Source organism: Pleuronectes platessa, chromosome 7 (genome assembly GCF_947347685.1).
Source record: "Pleuronectes platessa chromosome 7, fPlePla1.1, whole genome shotgun sequence".
NCBI lineage: Eukaryota > Metazoa > Chordata > Actinopteri > Pleuronectiformes > Pleuronectidae > Pleuronectes > Pleuronectes platessa.
Window position 1 is genome coordinate 29,081,431 of NC_070632.1, and position 20,909 is coordinate 29,102,339.

Here is a 20,909-nt window from a genome sequence, read left to right on the forward strand (position 1 = left end):
TGTTTTTGCGCCAAACATACCTTTTGGAATTATCACCAAAAAGTCAACCTTGGTTTCATCAGACCATAACACATTTCCCAACATGCTTTTTGGAGACTTCATGTATGTTTTTGCAATATTTAGCCGGGCTTGGATGTTTTTCTTGGTAAGGAAAGGCTTCTGTTTTGCCACCCTACCCCATAGCCCAAACATACGAAAATACGGAAGATTGTTGTCACATGTAGTACACAGCCAGTCCTTGCCAAAAATTCCTGCAGCTCCTTTAATGTTGCTGTCGGCCTCTAGGAAGCCTCCCTGACCAGTTTTCTTCTCGTCTTTTCATCAATTTTGGAGGGACGTCCAGTTCTTGGTCATGTCACTGTTGTGCCATATTTTCTCCACTTGATGATGGCTGTCTTCACTGTGTTCTATGGTATATCTAATGCCTTGGAAATTATTTTGTACCCTTCTCCTGACCAATACCTTTCAACAGTGAGATCCCTCTGATGCTTTGGAAGCTCTCTGCGGACCAGAGCTCTTGCTGTAAGATGCAACTAAGAGAGTGTCAGGAAAATCCTACTAGAACAGCTGAACTTTATTTAGGATTAATCAGAGTCACTGTAAATTGTGGCAGTTGTGTACTGACTACTATTTAACATGAGTTTGAATGTGATTGGTTAACTTTGACTTTTATAAGAGGGTGTGCACACTTATGCAACCACATTATTTTCGTTTTTTATTTTTATTTTTCCCTCTAAAAGATTTCGGTTTGTTTTTTTCAATTGAATTGTTCATGTTAAAGGTCACATTAAAGGTGGAAAAAGTTCAGACAGGATTTATATTTGTCTCATTTGTTTACATCACAAGAACCTTGCATTTTAACAGGGGTGTGTAGACTTTTTATATCCACTGTATATGTACGCCGTGGTTGTTCAAGGTCCTTTGAGCGTCCACAGTACACAACCTTACCAAACGTAAGGCCAAGGGTGGTACTAAGATACTTCCTTCCTGAACTTGGAAGTGGGTTGAAAGTCTTGGTCTGCTTGTGTTTCTGTGAGATGTAAATCATATCATTGTCTGGCTCTTCACGTGATCTTTTCAGTGTCTTTTGCTTTGGGCTGTCATCGGCAGAGTTACTGGGAGAATCATCAGGGGACTGGGGTGGTGGAGAAGCCTCTTCATCCTGGTAAATCTTAAGGTTGCTGGCGTGGTACGTGTTACTCTGTATCTTGTCAGTTTTATTGTTCTTAAGTTTTACTCGTCCCTTGGTCAAGGATTCCACAACTAAGTAGGGTCCAATCCAACGTGGTTCCATCTTTGAACCCATGCGATTAATACGGCGCTGATTCTTGATATAAACAATGGAACCAGCAGTGATGTCTTTTTTGCTGTTGTGTCGGCGATCAAAGGCACGCTTCTGGTGTTCCTGGGCAGAGTGGATGTTGGTACTGACGGTTGAGTGGAGCTTTTTATGAATGGTTATCAGTGTATCCAGCACATCAGGATTGGCATCATCTGAAAGGAGCATGGGGTCCACAGTGTCATCTTCTGGGGGTTTGAAGTCCATAGGAAGCTTGGCCTTCCGTCCATACATGACCTCAAATGGAGTGCACTTGGTTGAGGCATGCACAGATGTGGGATAGGCCAACAGAACACCAGGGATGAACTGGTCCCAGTTGTTTCTTTGGTCATTGACAAGCTTACTAAGAGATTCTTTGAGTGTTCGATTATCACGTTCCCGTTGGCCATTTGTTTGTGGGTGGTAGGCAGATGAAATGCGGTGGTCTGTTTGAAAGTGCTCCATCAGGTTGTCGATGATCGAGTTCACAAACTCTCGTCCCTGGTCACTAATCAGAGTGTCCATACAGCCAAGGCGGCAAATAACAGAGTACAAAAAATTTGCTACTGACTTGGCACTCTTATCTGGAACAGCTATTGCTTCAGTCCACTTGGAGAAATGATCAGTGGCAGCAACTATATATTTATTGCCGTTTGATGTTACCTGAAGGGGACCGATAGAGGAATCATCAATCAAAAAATCGTTTTCAACAGTTTTAATTTAGAAAAACTCCTTGTCTGGAGCTACTGTTACTGGTAGCGTTGCACTGATCCGCAGAGCAATACACAAGTTGGGATATATTTCTGTGAGCTGCTTTGCATGTATGAAAGAGTTGTCATGCTCTTTGATGGCCACTCAAAACAGGTCAATCTGAGGAAGGCTGTTTTAGACAGGGTAAAACGGATGCTGTTTTAAATGATCCTTGTGGTATTTTGACCAACATTTTTTACAGACATTTCATTAAGACCCCAAGGAACCATATCAACTGTGGTGAAATGGGCATAATATGTCCCCTTTCCTTCCCTTCTCAGGCCCAGGGACCCCCTGTGTTGTGTCTACAACTGCATAATAGTCTAGCTTGCAGTACTTAAATTGTCTCTGAGATATATACAGATCTCCTAGTATATGTCTACAGCTGAATTCCAATTAATGCAGTGTAAATTATCATTAAAATATAAGAGAATATCAAGCCTAGATTTTGAAGATTCAAATGCTTTGATAGCACAATACAACTACTATGCCTACCTGACCTTAGAGCTAAATCAACCACATATCCACCATGTATAGTTTTGCCTTGGACAGTTTATCCCCTGGGGTGTACTCTGGCCTGGAGGGGTTTAGTATGGACTAGGCTGTTTTACACCCCGGGGTATAGTTTGGCCTAGAACAGTTTATCCCCCGGGGTATACTCTAGCCCGGGCCAAAGTATACCCGGGTTTAATTTGGGTGGGGGTTAATTTGGCCTGTTAAACCGGGGCTAACTTGGTGTTAGCGTCTGGTGGGATGTAAACACAGCTCCTGACAAAAGTAGGTAGAAGAGGGGTAATGACAGTCTCGTCATCTCCACATCAGGTATGCAGACTAAGCAGCGGATCTTGATTTTATTTCTCCACCTGCTGTTGAAGGAGATGCAGACCCTACCGCCTCTTTCATTGTCTTAGTCTGGGTAGGTTTCGTTGAGCCAGGTTTCTGTCAGGGTGTTGATGCAGGCGTCCCAGAAAGGGCTTCATTTGGAAAATGTATTCTGATTTAAAACATACAGCGAGTTGTGTAGCTTCTCTCATTACTCTTTGTGACTTTTATTTATTTATAGATTTATAAATGTATTTATATATGTACAGAATAATGGTTCACAATCACAAAGGAAAAATATCCTTGTTATGTCAAATCTTTTATTAGTCCGTAAGTCACCAACAGTGACTACACAAGAAGATTAAGAGTTTCTAATCAATGTAACCATTTTAAACACAATTCCACATACTGGGAGTCATTGCTTTCTGCTGAATGCCTGTATCACCACCATATAGTAGTTGTTTGAAACTCCATATACATACTGTAGTGTATGATAATCCATCTTAAGTTTAGCAATTTGTTATTTGTTTCCCTTTGTCAGAGTTAATAAAGTGGTGTCAGCAAACTCCAGAGAAGGTCAGAGTTATCTGAAGAGCCAAAATGCTGAACCGGAGGAGAATGGAGAAAAAGACATAAACTCATCACCCGGTCAACAACCTCTTCCTGGCACCAGGTATACACACAGATACACAAACATACATATTTATCTCATTGGCATAATGAGTAACCTTATCGATCATAATGTCCTCACTCCGTCTGTCTATGCTCAAAATGGTCTTCTGTGTGTGTGTGTGTGTGTGTGTGTGTGTGTGTGTGTGTGTGTGTGTGTGTGTGTGTGTGTGTGTGTGTGTGTGTGTGTGTGTGTGTGTGTGTGTGTGTGTGTGTGTGTGTGTGTGTGTGTGTGTGATCATTTGTAAACATTCGTTCAGTTCTGCGTTCACAAAGAATATAAACAAACTGTCAATAGCTGTCTCTGAAAACTCGCTGGGACTCTTTACTTATTTTTCTCTCTCCTTGCTGTCTGAGTCTCTTCCCTCCTCTCCTGATAAAAAAAATACACGTGCACGCAGGGGAGTTTTCTGGATGGGCTGGAAAGCGAGCTGTCTGCTGTCAGAGGGCATGAGAAGAGAGAAGCGGAACTCACGGCAGGGACACCGGAAGCGCGCAAAGCGTCAATTCTCTTGCAAGCAGCTGCCTGGCTGTACACACTAGAAGCGCATTTCTCCACGCTGGTCGGCCCGCGATTCTGCTTTCTCCGCTGGTTGTTGAATGCTCCTGTCAATGTAGGGTTAGGGTTAGCCCCAGCCCCACCCCCTCTCTCTCTCTGTCTGTCTGTCTGTGTGTGTGTGTGTATGTTTAGACACAACCGACCACTGTGTGGAATAAGTAAGTAATAAAAAATAAAAAAAATCAGTGGATGGGCAGATAGAATTTCATGTCGACGGCTTAAGTCATTCACATGGAAATTTAACTCAATGGTCGCTATATAGTAATTTTATACATTGCACATGGTACAAGCCGCGATACAGTGAATGTATTCGTTATATCGCCCTAAATAAATCATTGGGGATGTTTGCATCTTCCCTTCAAAACCTAAGTAAGGAAACAGGAACTGCCAAAGAACCATTCCCAGTTTATGTCAGTCCTGTGTGTGCTTGTGTGCTTGCGTGTGTCTCGTTTCATACACCACCCCCGCTCCCCACCACCAACCCTGCACACCAAATGCAACACCAAGCAGACTTGTTGCTGAGCTAGCAGCTTGTTAGCTACCACTGGCTAACCACAACAAACAACACTGAAGAAACACTGCAGCGTGGAAGGATGCAAGGAAGAGAATGTGTCCATGCACATTCATCCTAAGAACGTTACTGTTAGAAAGTGGCAGTTATGCTTTATTTCTTCTCACGTGCGCGGTGTCCTCACTATGGACTAAAGTCTACGTTACTTGAAACTCCATTGTGAAACTCTGTAATGTAACTCGGGAAGTTACATTATAGAGTTGGCCAACATTGGCCAACTGTCCTGCTAAAACTTGAAAAAACGTGAGGACGATGTAACTTACCGTTCAGAAACCTCCTGTTGTAACCGATTGTAAATATGTTGCCGGTCTTCTATAGCCGCAAATACACTCCTGATCAAAATCTTAAGACCAGTTAAAAAATTGCATGAATTTGCATTTTGCACTGTTGGATCTTAGGAAGGTTCTAAGTAGAGCTTCAAAATGCAAAAAGAAGAAATGGGAACAAGAGACCAAAAGTTGTGAGCAGGCAATTTATTGAAAACAACAATTTAACTCAAATAGGCTGTTCATCAGCTGATCAAAAGTTTAAGACCACAGCCTTTAAAAGCCAAAATCTGTGCAAAAATGTGGATTCCATGTCATTTCCTGTCAAGTAATCACACTGACGAGAAAAAATTTAACCTTGATGGTCCTGATGGCTTCCAACGTTACTGGCATGACAAGGAGATGCCACCTGAGATGTTTTCTACGCGGCACAGTGGAGGGGGCGCCATCATGATCTGGGGTGCTTTTTCCTTCAATGGAACAATGGTGCTCCAGGTTGTGCAGGGGCATCAAACAGCAGCTGGCTATGTGGAGATGTTGCAGCGGGCATCCCTCATGACTGAGGGCCCTCGTCTGTGTGGTAACGACTGGGTTTTTCAGCAGGACAACGCTCCAATTCACAATGCCCGTCTGACCAAGACTTTTTTCCAGGAGAATAACATCACTCTTTTGGACCATCCTGCGTGTTCCCCTGATCTTAATCCAATTGAGAACATTTGGGGATGGATGGCAAGGGAAGTTTACAAAAATGGACTTCAGTTCCAGACAGTGGATGCCCTTCGTGAAGCCATCTTCACCACTTGGCGCAACATTCGCACTAGCCTTTTGGAATCACTTACATCAAGCAAGCCAAAACGAATTTTTGAAGTGATCAACAGTTTTTGACACTTTAATTTCTGTTTTAGGAGGTTTTTTTTAGTTTTTTTAGCTGTGGTCTTAAACTTTTGATCAGCTGATGAACAGCCTACTTCAGTTAAATTGTTGTTTTCAATAAATTGCCTGCTCACAACTTTTGGGCTCATGTTCCCATTTCTTCTTTTTGCATTTTGAAACTCTACTTAGAACCTTCCTAAGATTCAACAGTGCAAAATGCAAATTCATGCAATTTTTTAACTGGTCTTAAGATTTTGATCAGGAGTGTATATGCCGTGTCTTACATCTGTGTTTACAGCCAGAGTGAATTTGCGGGGGGGCTCAAATGGCAGGTGAAATCAGCCTGTTCTGTCTGCAGCTCCAGAGAGAGGCAGACAGATGTTTCACCGCTCAGCCAAGAGAGTTCTTCAGTTCTAACTGAGAGGAGACCCGGGTATTAACCTTGTAGGAGTCGACGAGGTTACCTGAGAGGCTGGACCCAGGCTGGTTTCTTTGGATGTCAGTTAGAGTTGATGTGAAGCCTCTTGGATCAGAGGTGAAACGACTTCAAGAAACTAAATCAAGCCCAGTTGACCTGTTTTTAACAATTGGATATTAACTAGCCTGAAGCAATTCATCTCCCCGATGTCATTGATGCCACATTGAATGGTGAGGTCATCAAGTGCTGCTCTTCCTCGCAGGGAGTAGGAAAGAGACACAAACTTCTCAGCAGGTCTTTGGGCACCACACCAGACATTATCACCACAATCAATCCCAGTCTTCCTTCTGCATGCCAAAGTGTCCTTGGGCAAGATACTGAACCCCTAATTGCCCATGAGGGCTTTGCTATTCTCATAGAAAAAAAGTGCTGCCATAAATGCACTGTATGAATGAGTGTGTGAATGGCAAAAACTCTACAGTAAGTGCTTTGAGTGGTCATTAAGACTAGAAAAGCGCTATATAAATACAGATAATTAACCATTCAACCATTCACTCACACATTAACACAATGCCTCTATAAACTTAGCTTTTTCGATCACATAGCCTCTACACATGGCAGGTACAGTCAGGGAAATTTGGGTTTTCGGTGTGTCTTGCCCGATTGGCATTTCACAATGCAGACCGACCCTGTGGTTAATATATGACCTTCTCTACCTCCTGATACAGCGCATATATCCATGGAACCACTGCTCCACTCCACGATCAGTACTTCCTGACCAGGCTTAATTTTTGTACTGTGGCAGGAGGTGGAGAAGCGTTCATCTTTAAAGACCTTATATTGCTTTGAGTGGCTGATTAGACTAGAAAAGCTCTAAATAAATGCAAACCGTTTACCATTTACATGTTCTTGACTCAAGCATGACCGCTCTGGGGCTATTACAAAATCACACAAAGTTTTGCCCAGCATAATTCTTTTTTTTTTTTAAACTTTGTTTTTATTTTTGTTTTGCATAGTTATTTAAACAGACATGTAACAGAAAAACAAACACAAAAAAAAAAAAAAAAAGCACATACATAAAATGGGTAGAAAAAAGGTCATAGAGTCACTTTGTTATTATATAAGTAGCTTGGGGGAGGGAGCCAACCAGAGTATGTGAACATGTGTCCAGGATAAGAGGTAGGTCCTCTTGTTTGACCCAACAATGAGTATCACAGGGGCATTTCAAGGAAAAAGTCTGAAGTGAAAGTCCATTGTCCACCGGAATTCCCGACGCCCGCCGAAAGGGGGCGCTATATTCCACAAGCATACAAAAGGGCAGCAGACCTTTGTTTTTATCTGCATTACAGATGGATATACTTACATGCATACATATACATCTTCAAGAATTCACACACATTTTTATACATTTATACCTTTATCAATACCGTAGCTGTATATTATCTAAACGGATTCAAAATGAGTTGACCATTTTCTCCATTTATTTGTGAATTTGTCCATGCATAGGTTTAAGGAGAAAGTCAGCCTTTCCATATGATACATTTCTTTTACAGTTCCAATCCATTCCCCTTTTGTCGGGGGTTCTTTGTTAAGCCACCTTCTTGTAATGCATTTTTTACTAGCTGCCAACATTATTTTAAGCAAATACTTGTCGCTGGAGTTAACTGTGGACGGGATATTCCCAAGATATATTGTGCAAAAGTCATGTTTGGTCTCGAAACCCATTATAACGTTAATTTTTCCTACTATTTCCAACCAGTAGGGTCGGATAGTTGGGCACTCCCAGAATATGTGGAAATGGTTCGCCTGGGTGTCTCCACACTCCCTCCAGCAATGCCCATACTCTGGCAAACCCCTCTGAAGTTGCTTTATTCTCGGAGTGATAAAAAATCTAATCATATTTTTCCACACAAATTCCCTCCACTGGCCTGAACTTGAAGTGCTCCGATGGGTTTCGCAAATGTTCAGCCAATCCTCTTCAGAAATAATTATTTTAGATTCTTTTTCCCATTTTGATTTAATATAAAGTGTGGAAGTTCCTTTATGTGACTGTAAACACGAATAAATTCTAGCGATAAGTTTTCTGTTGAGTTTAGATTTATATGCATCAATCATGATAGTTATTAGGTCCGTGTTGCAATTTTCTGTTGTTTTTATATTGCTATTAAAGTGAGATCTAACTTGAAGATATCTGAAGAAGTCTTGCTTTTCTAGGTGGTACCTATCACTAAGTTTTTGAAAGTCAACCAGCAAACCACCATCCAAAATAAGACAGTAAGTGGTAATGCCTTTAAAGGACCAGTTTTTATATCTGCCATCCATGTGGGAAGGCCTAAAATCTTTATCGTTTGCAACCCATCTTAGAATTTTGATATGATTTTCCAATTTTAATTTAAGACACTCACCAAACCAGATGTTTAGGGGAGTTTTTGTCCAGCAATTTAATTTTTCCTTAACAGATGAGTATAAACTTCTGTCCCCAAGTAATGTTTTGAGGGGAATATCCAATTGACTCAGATCTAAATTTTTCCACTTAGCACTGTAACATGGGTTGCACCAATAAATTAAATATCTCAGTTGGGCTGACTTGTAATAGTGCTCCATGTTCGGTAGAGATAGTCCCCCCTTATCTTTGGGTAATTGCAATGTAATATATCTAACTCTAGGTTTTAAGCCTTTCCAAATAAACACAGAAAACATTCTTCTCCACTCGATAAATTGTTTTGAAGGTACTTCTACAGGTATTGATTGAAAGAAAAAAAGTAATCGTGGTAAGATGTTCATTTTGATTATGTCTATTCGATTATGCAAGTCCAGAGGTAATAAGGTCCACCTATTCAAATCTGCCTTTATTTCTTTGTTAAGTGCTAAGTAGTTTATAGCGTATATATTGGATAAATCTTTTGGGATGCTGATCCCGAGATATTTTACAACATCATTGTCCAAATTAAAGATGGACGGATTAAGTAGTTGTGCTGCGGGTGTATAATTGTATGACAATATTTGTGTTTTGTTTATGTTCAATTTGTAACCTGAGTAGTGACCAAACGTTTTCAAACAGGAAAATAATTTAGGCAAGCTCAATTCGGGCTGGGAAAGAGTAACCAATCCAACATCATCCGCGTAAAGGCAGGTCTTATATTCAGTCCCTTTAATCCAAATTCCTCTTATTTCATGATCTTCTCTGATTGCTTGCGCTAGTGGCTCTATGAATAAAGCAAACAAGGCCGGGCTTAAGGGGCATCCTTGTCTACATCCTCTTTCAAGCTGAACGGGGTTTGATAGACTACCATTTATTTTTATTCTGGCTGTAGGGGAGTGGTATAGGTTTTTTAAAGATAGAATAACTGAGCTATTAAAACCAAATCTTTGCAGGGTTAAGTATAAGTATTCCCAGCTGACCGAGTCAAACGCCTTTTCTGCATCTAGGCTGAGAACAATGAATTTATCTTCATTTTTACTCATATGTTCCATTAGGTGTAAGGCCCTTCTTATGTTGTCTTGTGTCTGTCTGTTTTTTAAGAAACCTGTTTGATCGTCATCTATTATATCTGGAATTATATTTTCTAATCTTTTTGCAATTATTGATGCATATAGTTTGTAGTCTATGTTTAGAATTGAGATGGGTCTATACGAGCTACATTCAGACTTGTCCTTACCCGTCTTTGGGATGACAGAAATAATTGCCTGTCTCCATGATATTGGTATTTCTCCCCCCTTCAGCGTAAAATTAAAGCATTTCAATAGTACCGGTGCTAAAATCTCTCTAAATGTTTTGTACCATTCCGCTGGATATCCGTCCGCACCAGACATTTTATTTGTTTTAAGTCTCGAAATGGCACTGTCTAGTTCTTGTTTTGTTATCTCACATGTCATTATACTATTCTGTTCCGTGCCAATGGACGGCAGGTCCAATGAGTTCAAAAAATGAACAATGCTTGGGGATTCTGCACTATCCGGTTGTGTGTACAGACCCTTATAGTAATTTTCAAAGCATTGTTGTATTTCTTTCAACTTATGACACACTTTGCCAGATTGTGTATCTTTAATTTTATGGATGGACCTTTCATCCTGTTGTTTTTTTATCCTCCAGGCTAATAATCTTTTGGCTCTTGGCCCATTGTCATGGTATCTTTGTTTAGTGAATTTAAGTTTCATCTCTTCTTGACTGTCATATATCCTATTTAAATTTTGTTTAGTCACTTTTATCTGATCTAATACTTGGGGGTCATTAAGTTCCATATGTTTGATTTCTAAGTGTTTTAGTTGTATAAGTAAGTCATTCAGTTGTTTCTGCCTTTCTTTTTTTTTTAGTAGAAGACAACATTATGAGTTTCCCCCTGATTACAGCTTTGGAAGCATCCCATATGTTACTTGGAGATACTTCATCATTGTCATTGTGTTCTAAATACTCTTTAAATTCTTTTTCAATATTTTTTGCACGATGGGTCATTTAATAGGCTTATAGGCTAGTGTTAAGCCTCCAAGTTGTGTTTTTAATTTCGGTATCCAGATGTAGAGATAGATATACCCCTGCGTGGTCCGATACGTCTTTAACACCTATATCACATTGTGTGATTCTATGCCTGTCAAAGTTGAACATGAAAAAATAGTCAATTCGTGAATGTACGCTGTGAGGGTGGGAAAAAAAAGTAAATTGTCTTTCTGTCGGGTGAGTTTGCCTCCAGATATCCATCAAACCTGCTTCATGAAGAAGTTTTTTGACTGTAACTGTCTCAGGGTTCGTTCTTTTCGTTAAGTTAGAGGAGTCAAGGGAGGGTTGTAGCTGTACATTCCAGTCCCCACCACAAATGAGCACACCTGAGGTCTCCTCAGCAATCAAATCAAATGTTTTTTTAATAAATATCTTATCGTTGCCTGGGGGTCTATAAACGTTTAGCAGTGTCACAGGTTTCTGGTCTATATGTCCCTTTACTAAGATGTAACGCCCCTCTGTATCCGTTAATTGCTTTGAAAATTGGAATGTTACCTTATTTGAAATCAGTATTGCTACCCCTCTTGTTTGCTTACGTCCAAAAGATGAGTAATAAGTATTTTTAAAGCCAAAGCATTTTAATTTTTCGTGTTCCTCATCACAGAGGTGAGTCTCTTGCCAGAAAACCATTTGCTGTTTCTCTCTCTTCATTTTAGTTAGTAGCTTGTTCCTTTTGATGGGGTTAAGCAAACCATTAACATTCAAAGTGATAACTTTGTACTCCTGGTTTATCATCCTATCCCATTAGACCAATAAACACATAATGCTCCTCCAATGACCTGAACATGTAAACAAAAAAAGTATGTGCTACACAGTAAAACATAAAAGTAGTGACCTCCAAAAGTGAAGTACAAATGTAACTTCTGAACAGGGAGGGGAGGCCTCCAGGAGGAGGGCCCCTCCAGGTGCGCATTGATGTCATCAGTGTCATCAGAGCACACATCCAGCGGCTTGAGTGCAGATAAATCCCCCCCAGATTACTGGTCCAGAGAGTGACTAATGTTTTGGCTAAGTATACTCAATACCATAGCAATTTATATAAACAGTTAAAGTAACAGGACTGATATTCAAACTTTAATCAGCCACGAACACTGTTAAAACATCTTATAGGCTACATATATATATATCTGTGTGCGTAAACTCTGACGTAGGCTATTATCTCTAGTTACTCACGAGTGCATCTCAGTTACAGTTCTCCTAAAGCCTTTGAGAGTGTTGAAATCTCCGTAGATTCTCTCGGGCTCGATCGATGCCTGCGGTGTGGTTTCGGCGTTTGGTGGGCTCGCGGAGCTCCCAGCCCGCGTCTGTCAGTCTCCTCCGGGGCGCCGTTTCTGCGCCGCTCCGTTGGTTGCCGACAGCCACAGGTGCAGCGGTCTCCTCACCAGGCGACAGAATCCCCCTCTTCAGCATGTCCTCCGCTGCCTCTCCTGCACCAGTGCACGTCGTCGGTCCCTCCTCATAAAAGACTCGGAGCCTTGCAGGTGCGGGTGTCTGGAACCTCAGCCCTTTTGCCTTTAATACTTTCCTCAGCGGGGCATATTCCTTTCTTTTCTTCATGGTTTCCACCGGGTAATCGTGGTCGAAAAAAACTCTCTTTCCATTAAGATGAACCTCCTTCTTTCTCCAAGCAGTGCTCAGCACCAGTTCTTTGGTGCTGTAGGCGAGAAAATAGGCGATCATGGATCTCGGGGCGGCGTGGGGAGGTGGCTTCGGGCCGAGAGATCGGTGGCAGCGTTGTATTTTAAGGTCAACGTCGGGGAGCGATAACTCTGATTTGATAAACTCCTCTAAGACAGACAGGGATTGTCGTGCTCCTCTCCCTCGGGGATTCCAAAAATGCGGAGATTATTTCTGCGGGAGCGTGCTTCTAGGTCCACTAATTTGGATAGAATGTGCTCTTGTTGCTGCAAAGTTTCAAGCAGCACGCTCTTTGCGTTAGCGTCCCATTCTTCCACCTCGGCCACTCGTGTCTCTACTTCGTCCAGTCTGACCTGTGTATTATTCAGCTCCACACCGATCTCACTCAGCTTCTGGTTCACTTCTTCTTTAAAGTTCCCCAGCTCTTCCTTCATGTCTCGCGTAATTGTCTCGCAGAAACCATTCAGTTCCCTCTTCAAGTCGGCATGTCCGGCCTTTATGTCAGCGTGGATTGCCTTGATGCTAGCTTGCAGAGTGTTCATGTCCACGCGCTCGTTAGCTTCGACCGTGTCGACATCTACATCAGCTTCTCCACTCGCCATTTCCTCGTGTTCCGATCTGTTTTGAATAGTGACGTTCTTAGCCTTCCTTAGTTTATATTTCCCCATTCAATTTGTAATAAAATAAGCCGGAATAATTCTCTAAAAATGGGGAAATTCGTGGACCAGTCTGGGAGCTCACAAACTACTCTGCTGCCCGCCTCGCCGCCATCACCGGAAGTCGCCCAGCTTAATTCTATATGTTTTATACCTTTTTTCTGTGATGAACATTTGTACTTGTTGGTACTGTACTGTCTTAATGTGATATGTAAATGCTTCTGATTGTAAGACTATTATTGATTAGAAAAAAATATTATAAAGAATATTCTTCATTATAGAGTTCAATGTGTAGTGTATGTATATTTAGTGGAAAACCTTCTTTGATTCCCTCTCTTGTGCTTGCAGTGCTAAGCGACCAGCAGGCATGTCAAGCCTTTTGAGTCGTATGGGGGGAAAGAAACAAAAGATGAGCACACTTGAAAAATCAAAGATGGACTGGGACGCATTCAAATCAGAGGAGGGCATCACGGAGGAGCTGGCTATTCACAACAGAGGCAGAGAAGGGTAAGAGACTGTTTTGGAGCTGTTGATGGTTTGATTCTGGAAACCTAGTGAAATGGATTCCATCATTGATAGTTCCCACATAAATCTCCATCATTTGCACTGACAAGTTCTGTTCTCAGATATTATGCTCTCTAGACTTTGTCTTATACACAGAAACACATGATTTGAGAGGTCCTACACAGTCTACAATCAAGTGAACAAAAGGCTTGCCAGTGGCGGGAATTGGCACAAGGTTTGACACTGTGGTTTGGCTTCCCTGTGAGCTAACAGGTGTGGCACGTTCTAATATAAGCCACATCATGCTTCAGCTGGAAATACAGCAAAAGGCAAATGTGTTCTGCAACCCACTTAATCATGAGACAACATCAAAACCATCTGATGGAATTCTCACTACAGGGCAACCACTGCCTACGCAGGGAGCTTTCTTGGGGTCAGAGAGCAAAACTACATCCATCTGACTGGTCTGCTGCACAACTGGAGGTGACTCAACCTCAGCATGGCTGCGCTAGCACACGCTGGAAACACACCTGGATGCTTAACTGCGCTCTCATCCTCCATGGAGAGAGGCGGTGTAGCGGGAGCTACAGACACCTTCTCCTTGCTGCTGCACTGTGACTAAAGCCCATCAGAGATGAAAGGTTTAATATCATCATTGTCAGTTTTTACATCATCACTATTAGGCCCCTCGCAGCATGAGACCATGGAGCAGAACAACACAGAAGCAGGAGGAAATTTGCCCTCAGAGCCTGATTTATCAAAATGCAAATGTTTCATCCATCCAATGGCCCCGGCCAAGTCCACTCAGAGTCAGATGTAACACTTGAGCCTCTATCCAACCCTGACAACTACATTGGCCCAGTGTCATCCTGGGAGCGCGCATCACCAAAATCACCCTTATGCGTCAAAACATAACCTCAACAACAGAACAACAACAACTTTAAGCTTGTTTAAATATGTAACTATATACATTCTGGAATAGAACTCTTAAAGGGGACATATTATGAAAATTCCACTTTTGTAGTGCTTCTACATGTTAAGATCAGAATTGACGTCACAGTCGGTCTAGATGGCATAGCCCCCCCCCCCCCCCCCGGAGGCGGAGATCTGGCGGAGGAGGAGACCAGGGTAAATTACGAGCGACAGCACCATCCTCAACTAGAGGCGGCGGGTGTTAGCTGGGGAGCTAGCCGAGGGGGACGCTAACCAGCCGGGGAGCGGGTGAGAGGCGGAGGAAGCAGAGCCTGTGGTCGGGGTAAATCACAAGCCAAAGCCCCCTCCTCAGCTCGGGCTCGCTAGGTGATGTCGTCGGGCTGCTGGCTCCATGTCAGAGGCTGGCTTCTGGTGGACCCATCGCTGTTTGTTTACGGTTAGCAGCAGCCGCCTGACTGATCTCCCCACGGACAGAGGAGCGTTGACAGTACGTGTCTCATGTCGCAGTGAGTGTCTTCAACTAGAAAAGCTGTTGTTTTGTTTCGGTAATTGACGGTGAAATGTAAGCTAGGTGGCGTTAGCCTCATAGCAATCAGTGCTCGGCTTGCCGGCCGGCGGCAGCGGGCAGACGGATGCACGGTGGCGGGTTGGACCCCGGCTGTACCCGGGCGGCTCACTGCGAGGCTGGCGGTGCTCCCGCTGACTTCACACACCTGATAGCCGGACACGTCTCACCGGCTCAGGGTTCCCCACGTCTGCAGGGTATGTCTCATTTTCATCCTTGATCATTATCGATCTGTGACAAATCTCCAGCCTGTGTGTCACCTGTGTGTGTCCCGCTACGGTTAGCAGCAGCGAGCTAACACTAGCTTGCTGTTAGTTTGTGTTTAAAGTTGCAGCACTTTCAGGAATGGCTGCTTGTGAACGTATTTACAGCAGTACTGCATGTGGAACCCCGGCCGGGAAGCATCAGACTGGGAGGTGGGGGGAGAGATCCCATTTCGGGTCCGGAGGGGAGGAACAATGCTCTCGGAGGCTAACCCGAGTCGTTGCCTCTGTGTGTGTCGCCCCGGTTGAAACAGCAAGTATAACTTAAAACAGCTGTTTGTGGAGCTTTGTTAGAAAATAGCACCGGAACGTGTTCCAGGAGCCAACTCGACCGTAGTCTTCATGCAGCTTGCAGCAGGTTGTTACGCACCATAAACCAGTGGGGTTGGAGGGTGACCTGTGATCAGGCAAGCCCACAAATCCCACGGACACTAATCATTCCAGATCTACAAAAAGGGGGAAAAAACTGACGTGACCCAATGGGAAAACGCCACTTTACCTACAATGGAAAACTCCATCACACTGCGCCCTTATTTGGGAACACTTATCTTGTAGTCGGATCACAAAACACTCTAATGAGTGAGCAAATGTCTCCAAATCAGCCCCGCACCCACTGGTTCGTCTCCAAAGGACTGATCATAAACAAGCTGTTAACTTCGCACCAGGACCAAATCGACACCCTTGATTGGTGTGCGCAGCCAATAGACCAACCAATCAATCAATCAATCAAATTTTATTTGTATAGCCCGACGACAAGTAGGCTTGAATTCTGGGAGCGGAGTGCTCTAGTGGGTTTATAAGGTACTAACAGCTCTTTAAGGTAAAAAGGCGCTATATTATTAAGGGCCTTGAAGGTGAGGAGAAGAATTTTTAATTCTATTCTAGATTTAACTGGAAGCCAATGTAGCGATGCTAATACTGGAGAAATGTGCTCTCTTCTCTTTGTTCTCGTCAGGCCACGTGCTGCGGCATTTTGGACAAGCTGTCGAGTCTTTTATGACTTACTGCTGGATCCTGATAATAATGAATTACAATAGTCCAGTCTCGATGTAACAAGGGCGTGGACTAGTTTTTCTGCATCTTTTTATGAAAGGACATGTCTAATTTTTGAAATATTACGCAAGTGGAAAAAAGCGGTTCTAGAAATTTGTTTTAAGTGTCTATTAAAGGATAAATCAGGATCGAAGATCACTCCCAAGTTCCTGACTGTTTCATTGGAAGCAAGGGCAATGTCGTCTAGCACAGCTACAGTGCCTTGCATAAGTGTTTACAAGCATTACAGGAACAGTAGAATTTTCTATTACAGTAGCCAAGATGATTTTCACCTAACCTGGAAAGAAAGCCTGATAAATTACATCAAAGCACTGTACAAAGAAATGTCATAACCTCCTAATCATTATTAATAGAAAATTATAAGAACAACCCCAGGTTCCTCTTCAGCACTGTCATAGCTCTACTGATCCATTTATTCCTCTAACTCTGAGAAGTGATGATTTCATGAGCTTCTTAACAAAATTATAACCTTCAGGGGGTCAATTTAGGGATACACGATATACAGTGCCTTGCATAAGTATTCACCCCCCTTGGACTTTTTCCCATTATGTACTGTTACTAACTGGAATTCAAATAGACTTAAATAAACTTTTTCCCGTTTGATCAACAAAACATGCATAGTACTTTGGAGGTGCAAAATAAATTTTATTGTGACACAAACAATAATGAGAACAAAAAAGTTGACATCTGTTGGGTGCATAAGTATTCACCCCCCTGTGTCAATACTTGGTAGAACCCCCTTTCGCTGCAATTACAGCTGCAAGTCTTTTGGGGTATGTCTCTACCAGCTTTGCACATCTAGAGATGGAAAGGTTTGTCCATTCTTCTTGGCAAAAAAGATGAAGCTCAGTCAGATTGGATGGAGACCGTCTGTGAACCGCAATCTTCAAGTCTTGCCATAGATTCTCTATTGGATTGAGGTCTGGGCTTTGACTGGGCCATTTTAAGACATTAACATTCTTTAATCCAAACCATTCCTTTGTAGCTCTGGCTGTATGTTTAGGGTCATTGTCCTGCTGGAAGATGAACCTCCGCCCCAGTCTCAAGTCTTTTGCAGACTGCATCAGATTTTCTTCAAGGATTTCCCTGTATTTGGCTCCATCCATCTTTCCCTCTATTCTGACCAGTTTCCCTGTACCTGCTGAAGAGAAGCATCCCCACAGCATGATGCTACCACCACCATGTTTCACTGTTGGGATGGTGTGCTCAGGGTGATGGGCAGTGTTGGGTTTTCGCCACACATAGCGTTTTGCATTGAGGCCAAAAAGTTAAATTTTGGTCTCATCTGACCAGAGCACCTTCTTCCACATGTTTGCTGTGTCTCCCACATGGCTTCTGGCAAACTCCAAACGGGATTTTTTATGGATCCCTTTCAACAATGGCTTTCTTCTTGCAACTCTTCCATAAAGGCCAGATTTGTGGAGTAGACGACTAATAGTTGTCCTGTGGACAGATTCTCCCACCTCAGCTGTGGATCTCTGCAACTCCTCCAGAGTAACCATGGGCCTCCTGGTTGCTTCTCTGATTAATTTTCTCCTTGTCCGACTCTTCAGTTTGGGTGGATGGCCTCCTCTTGGTAGGTTTGCGGTTGTGCCATATTCTTTCCATTTTCTTATGATGGATTTTATGGTGCTCAGAGAGATGTTCAAAGCTCTGGATATTTTTTTATAACCTAACCCTGCTTCATATTTCTCCACAACTTTATCCCTGACCTGTTTGGCGAGCTCCTTGGTCTTCATGATGCTGTTTGTTCAGTTATGATCTCCAACAAACTCTGAGTCCGTCACAGAACAGGTGTATTTATACTGAGATTAAATTGCAGACAGGTGGACCCTATTTACTAATTATGTGACTTGCAAATGTGACTTGTGAATGCAATTGGTCGCACCAGATCTTTGTTAGGGGTTTCACAGTAAAGGGGGTGAATACATATGCACTCAACACTTTTCAGATTTTTATTTGTAAATAATTGTGAAATCCATGTAATATTTCCCCCCACTTCCAAATGATGCACTATTTTGTGTTGGTCCATTACATAAACTCACGATGAAATAAATTTTAATCTGTGGTTATACCATGACAAAATGTAGAAAAGTCCAAAGGGGGTGAATACTTATGCAAGGCACTGTATATCATTAGATAATGTATCTCTAAGGTGTTTGGGGCCAAGTATTATAACCTCTGTTTTGTCTGAGTTTAATAAGAGAAAATTGCGGGTCATCCAGGTTTTTATGTCCTTGAGACATGTTCGAAGTTTAGTTAATTGATTACTTTGTTCAGGTTTTATTGACAAATATAACTGGGTGTCATCCGCATAGCAGTGGAAATTTACAGAGTGTGTCCTGATAATGTTTCCTAGTGGAAGCATATATAATGAGAATAAAATTGGGCCGAGCACAGAGCCCTGTGGAACACCATGGTTAACTTTGGTGCGCACAGATGAATCATTAATTTGCACGAATTGGGAGCGATCTGAAAAATATGATTTAAACCAGTTAAGGGCGGTTCCATTAATGTTAATTAACTGTTTGAGTCTTTGTAATAAAATGTGATGGTCAATTGTGTCGAATGCTGCACTGAGATCTAACAGAACGAGGACAGACACAAGTCCCTGATCTGAGGCTATTAAAAGGTCATTAGTGACTTTTGCCAAGGCTGTCTCTGTACTATGATTGGCTCTAAACCCGACTGAAAGTCTTCATATATATTATTTTCCTGGAGAAACTCACACAGCTGATGGCTACAACTTTTTCTAAGATTTTAGACATGAAGGGGAGATTAGATATTGGCCTGTAATTGGCTAAAACCTCTGGGTCTAGAGTGGGTTTTTTGAGTAGGGGTTTGATGACAGCTATTTTAAAAGACTGTGGTACATAACCTGACGATAATGACAGATTGATAATGTTAAGTAACGAACTATCAATTAGGGGCAGAATTTCTTTAAGTAATTTTGTAGGAATGGGATCTAAGATACAGGTTGTTGGTTTAGAACCTGAGATTATTTTTGGTAAACTGATCACGGGTGATCAGAGAGAAACTGTCTAAGTAATGGGCAGGATTCTCAGCCGTTTCTGAGATCTCTGTTGTTGGGAGGGTATTAGTGCCAATTGAGGGCAGGAGATGGTTGTCAATCAAGACAAACTAATACCGACAAATATTTAACGGCAAAACAAAACGTTGTAAGAATGAGCCCCCATCACAATCTGGCTCTTAATGCCATGACAAAACGGTAGACACAGCTGTTAAATGTTAACTATATATTCATCAAGCCAACTTTGGATAACATTACAAAACGTAAAAAACAAGTGGAGTGTGAGCCGTCTGTAGAATCAGTGGTTGTGTGTGTGCATGTGCGTGCGTGCGTGCGTGTGTGTGAACATGATTTGTGAGTTCTGCATGTAAACCAAAAGGTAATAATGCAACTGAAGACAATTAAGGCAGCATAATAAACAACCGGTTGTGGCAGACAAGGCCCCACTTTATAGACTGTGGACAGCGGGCCCAGGTGCCCACAGTTGCTCCAGTGCCTCCCACCACGACCCCCACATGACAAACTGACAGGAAGGAGGAGCAGTCTTCACAATATATACATATATACAGTATGGAGGCGGCCGAAGTTGAAGTTTTGAACGGCAAGGCATTGGTAAAGTTATCTTTATTTCTATTGTTGTTGCAAGGCATTTGTCTCCATGTATATCTACCTTGTGAGAGACTTATTTTACAACCAGTGAGGATGTACCCTGGGGTAGGTGGAGTTGAGCATGGTGTGCAGGATAGATCTTCGTTCAGCCACTCCTGTAGGTTTTTGAGTGAGGGAAAGAAGTCATAGGTTGCTGAAAGCAGGAAACTAATCCTGCTTGCTTCCATTCCCCAGAGTTCCTTCCAGCTGATATTTCTTTTCAGTGTGTGTGTCTGTAGTTGAAATGATTAAAGTCAATCTAATGTTCTACTTTTTATCTGTGTGTTTTAGGTTTGTGGAGCGGAAGAACTTCTTGGAGCGGGTCGACCATCGCCAGTTTGAGTTAGAAAAAGCAGTACGACTGAGCAACATGAAACAATGATAGAGTTGCCGTTTCCTCAGTAAAGCTGCCCCAGACTGGTACTGTAGCTTGGGTCTATTTCAGAACATGGATATTAATAGGTGTAGTTTGTGTAATGGTCGGGTTGAGTGTTCTGTCCTTCCATCATTGTGAGAACCAATTAGATTTTCAAATCTAATTGTTTAATAATTCAAATCTAATAGATTAATAAATCTAATCTAAGAACATTTTTGAATTGTGAGGTCATTCTTGTCTGTTCATGGAGCTGATGACAAAGTTGTAATAATTTTCTGTTATTACAACTTTTGTTTTTTATTTTGTACATTAATTTTATTTGTTATTGTAACATGTACTCACCACTTAAATTTTTGTATCTAAATAACTCTGAAAGTCAGGCCAAGAAACACAAGCATTCAGACAATGGTAAAGACAGACTCAATTTACAGATTACAACAAAAAATATCAAAATAGAAATAAAAAGGAGTTAGACTTAAATTTGAATCGTGTAAAAGTTAG

The 20,909-nt window shown here is 42.1% G+C and overlaps 1 protein-coding gene across 2 annotated transcripts in view; it reads left to right on the top strand.

Annotated features, from left to right (window-relative positions):
- cfdp1 (craniofacial development protein 1) overlaps positions 1-20,620 on the top strand; it is a 41,929-nt gene extending 21,309 nt beyond the window's left edge. For both annotated transcript variants that reach the window (XM_053427758.1, XM_053427759.1), the window contains exons 5-7: positions 3,432-3,563; positions 13,384-13,542; positions 20,324-20,620. In XM_053427758.1, coding sequence (XP_053283733.1) covers positions 3,432-3,563; positions 13,384-13,542; positions 20,324-20,414 — 382 coding nt within the window. In that variant the 3' untranslated portion in view covers positions 20,415-20,620. The remainder of the gene's footprint in view (positions 1-3,431; positions 3,564-13,383; positions 13,543-20,323) is intronic.
- Positions 20,621-20,909: the final 289 nt, after the last annotated feature.